This window comes from Trachemys scripta, chromosome 4 (assembly GCF_013100865.1).
Source record: "Trachemys scripta elegans isolate TJP31775 chromosome 4, CAS_Tse_1.0, whole genome shotgun sequence".
In the NCBI taxonomy this organism is placed as follows: Eukaryota; Metazoa; Chordata; order Testudines; family Emydidae; genus Trachemys; species Trachemys scripta.
The window spans coordinates 140,622,022-140,625,670 of record NC_048301.1 but is presented as its reverse complement, the minus strand read 5'-3'; the positions used below and the strand labels follow the sequence as shown (position 1 = coordinate 140,625,670).

The following is a 3,649-nucleotide window of genomic DNA, read 5'->3' as shown; positions in this document are numbered from 1 at the left end:
GGTAGAGGTGTATATACTGTTCATGGCAATATGTAACTCAAGCCAATTTCTCTAGTTCCTTGAGTTACATATTGCTCATTTTTTATTTTTGGACAAAGTCTACCACTTCAGTCAATGCATCTTGACATTCACCTGGTCACCGGTCAATATCTGTTGATTATTCCTATCCTTGTTTTGTGTCACGGCAGGTGGATTAGCGGTATTCTATATACCCATTATTTAAACTGAGTACATGGACCCCACGCAGAATGTGACTGAATTCATCCTTTTGGGACTTTGCCACAATGAGATGTTACAGCCAGTGTGTTTTGTGTTCTTTGTACTCCTCTATATCGCGACTGTGCTGGGAAATCTTCTCATTATTGTCACTGTAAAAAGCAGCCAGTATCTGAAGTCTCCCATGTATTTCTTCCTCAGCTATCTGTCCTTTGTAGACATGTGCCTTTCCTCTGTCACAGCCCCAAAACTGATTGCAGACTTTTTTGTGGAGAGGAAAACCATCTCCTTTGATGGCTGCATAGCACAGCTGTTTGTGGTCCATTTCTTTGGGTGCACTGAAATCTTCCTCCTCACAGTGATGGCGTACGATCGTTACATTGCAATCTGCAAACCCCTCCATTACACAACCATAATGACTGGGTGTGTTTGTGGCTCACTTGTGATGGCTTCATGGGTGGGTGGCTTTGTGCATTCCATCGTTCAGACTCTCCTGACCATCCAGTTACCCTTCTGTGGGCCCAACGAGATTGACCACTATTTCTGCGATGTGCACCCTTTGCTGAAACTGACCTGCACTGACACTTACTTTGTTGGCGTCATGGTCATTGCCAATACCGGGATGATTTCTCTGACCTGTTTTGTTGTGCTGGTTGTATCCTATGTCATCATCTTAGTCTCCTTGAGAACTCGCTCCTCCGAAGGTCGTCGCAAAGCTCTTTCCACCTGTGCCTCCCATATTGCTGTAGTGATTATATTTTTCGGGCCATGTATCTTCATGTATTTAAGACCTTCCATCACCTTCTCGGAGGATAAGATGGTCACCGTGTTCTACACTATTATCACTCCGGTGCTGAATCCCTTGATCTACACCCTGCGCAATAAGGAGGTGAAAAATGCCATGAGAAAATTAGGGAGCAGAAAAGTGACTTTAGGGGTGAAATGAAAAATGTGATGTGTGGAATGATGGTAGTTCTGCCAAGTAATGCTATTCAGCAGAAATTTTAGATAAAAGAGATATTAATATCACAGGTGTTCAGTTTTTCTGTGAAAATTCCCAATGATTTTCTCTGAATCCTGCTATGTGTAGCCTATAGGATTAACCTGCTTGCTTATATATCTATCTATATATATATATGTATTATTTTTCTTATAGTTTAAGTATTTGGTTTATTGTACTAGGGTTATAGATTTATATTTAAGTAAGTTTGGCTGTAATACAAGAGACCTACAGGCCATATCCTGTATGTTAAGCTAAGGCAAAGTTAGCATATCCGTATTAAGACCTTTTACCCAGAAAGCAAAGTTGACCTATATCTTGTTACCTAAATAGCTAAGACCTTTTATCTGGACCAATGGACAATGGAGAATGACATAGGCGTTTTTTCAATTTGTACCCACAGACTTAACAGGTACACCACAAGGAAAGAACTGAAATGACTAAAGAACAGAAATAATATGTGTGTGTAGGTACGTCATCCATACACACCTACATACTAGCCTATGGAGTAAGTGTACCTTAACATTTTGTGGGTGAGGAATGAAATTTGGGCATAGGAGGAAGGATAAAAGAGGTGACGCACCTCACTAAAGTATTCTATTTCTAGTCTATCTCTATTCCTATTCCGCTTCTATTCTATTCTATCTCTCTACTACAACTACTACTGTTAGTAGGCTGTACTTGTTCTTCTTAATTTTCTAAGTTTCAAGGGAACTAGGCTAAATCTGGTTTCCTTAAACTTTTATTCTTAGTTTGTTTATTAGGTTTTATGTTTAAGTTTAAGTTAGTCAAGTAAACACTAAGTTAGTTTTGACAGCTCTGAGCATTAGTTTCTTCTAAGCACTGCATCTCTCACTCGAGAATTGAGAAACCCGAACCGCAAGGCTGGTCCTGTGTCTCTTACCACCAGGTTATCAAGGAAGGGTGTGAGTATATTAACCAAAGCTTCGTAGCCTATAATACTATCTTTTGAATAGCAGTAATGCAATTGTAACTTTGTAACTCTGATTATTTTACCATTTACTTACTAGTTCATTGATGTTAATAAAAGTCTTTACAGTTATATCTATGTGCTTCCTTTCATACCCCCGAGGGTCCTTTGTAAATTGTGTGGAGCCTGATTTGGGACAAGAACTTTTATCTTCTGATCAAACAGATTGGCGAGCCTAAGACCCATACTGATTAATATTACTAATCAATTATTAATAATAACATTAATCAAATTGAAATAGAATTAAATTGATGACTTAAATTAATATTATTAGTACACCCTAAATCAGGCTACATATTGCCATTCTACTTTGATGTGAATGCTTGCAACATTTAAGGCTCAGTGAAAAGTGGAAACTTTTCCAGTTCTTTGTTCAATTTTATACCTAATTTCAGCTAGATTATTTATGATCATTATTGTAGTCCCAGTAGCACTGGAACAGTATGACCCAGTGATAGCCCTGACTGCGGCTCTGAAGTGACGGGGTACTAGTCTTGGTTCTGTTACATTCTGAATTTGGGTCAGTCACTTCCTTTCTCTGGACCTCTGCTTCCCTCCCACATTTTGCCATTTTGGACTGTAAACTCTTCAGGGCAGGGACTGTCTTTTACTATGTTTGTACAGCACCAAGCACATGGAGTCCCAGTTTCAGTTGAGGCCACTAGGCAATGCTGCAATACTACTAATAGTAATAATTTTGCATTATGTTCTCATGAACATGTAGGCATGTGCTCTCTATGAGGATCTGTTAAATGCAAATGTATATATATATAAAACTGTGTGAATCCTTTTGAGCGTCTCATGTGTCCTTTTTTTGTTATGTCCCTTTGCAAACAATTAGCATTATGAGTGAGGAAGAAACCAAGCTTATTGCATTTTAGGGGTAGTATGCAGAATTCAGAACCATCTAGCTTTGCATTTAAGTACAATGCAATTTATGTCATGTCAGGGTAGTACATTTTAATTAAGCTGCCCACAGATGGTTGTGCAATATGGGTCTCTCTGGAATTAGAGCTATTTTGGACAGAGTCATGGAAGAGGGTTTTTTCGACCCATCTGAAAAGAGAAGGTTTGTGAGTGACAATGGTTAAGACATTTGAAATCTGGTGCATGACCCATAATGAACAACTCCACCCTCATTTGAACACAACGATCCAACAAAAAGAACAACAGCCCTGGTGATGAGATGCTCATTCAGTTCAGATTCGCTTCCATTAATTACAGTGATGCTACTTGCCCTCCTAAACAAGCTACATTCAATTTGAGACATTAATACTCCTCCTCACAATCAATAGATTCCTGCAAACTTTCTGAATGTGACCACCAGAACTTCAGAGCACTCAAAGCAGAGCATACCTCCAGTTGTGAGAATATGAGAGTCCTCTAAAACAAATCTACATCTTCCAGTAAGGGACCACCCCCTTTCTAGCAGCTGTTCCCTC

General features: G+C 39.2%; 1 protein-coding gene across 1 annotated transcript; it reads left to right on the top strand.

Moving 5' to 3' along the window:
* The first annotated feature begins 232 nt into the window (after positions 1 to 232).
* On the top strand, positions 233 to 1,162 carry LOC117876291 (olfactory receptor 4S2-like). The gene has a single exon (XM_034768305.1). The coding sequence runs from the start codon at positions 233 to 235 to the stop codon at positions 1,160 to 1,162; it is 930 nt and encodes a 309-aa protein (XP_034624196.1).
* Positions 1,163 to 3,649: the final 2,487 nt, after the last annotated feature.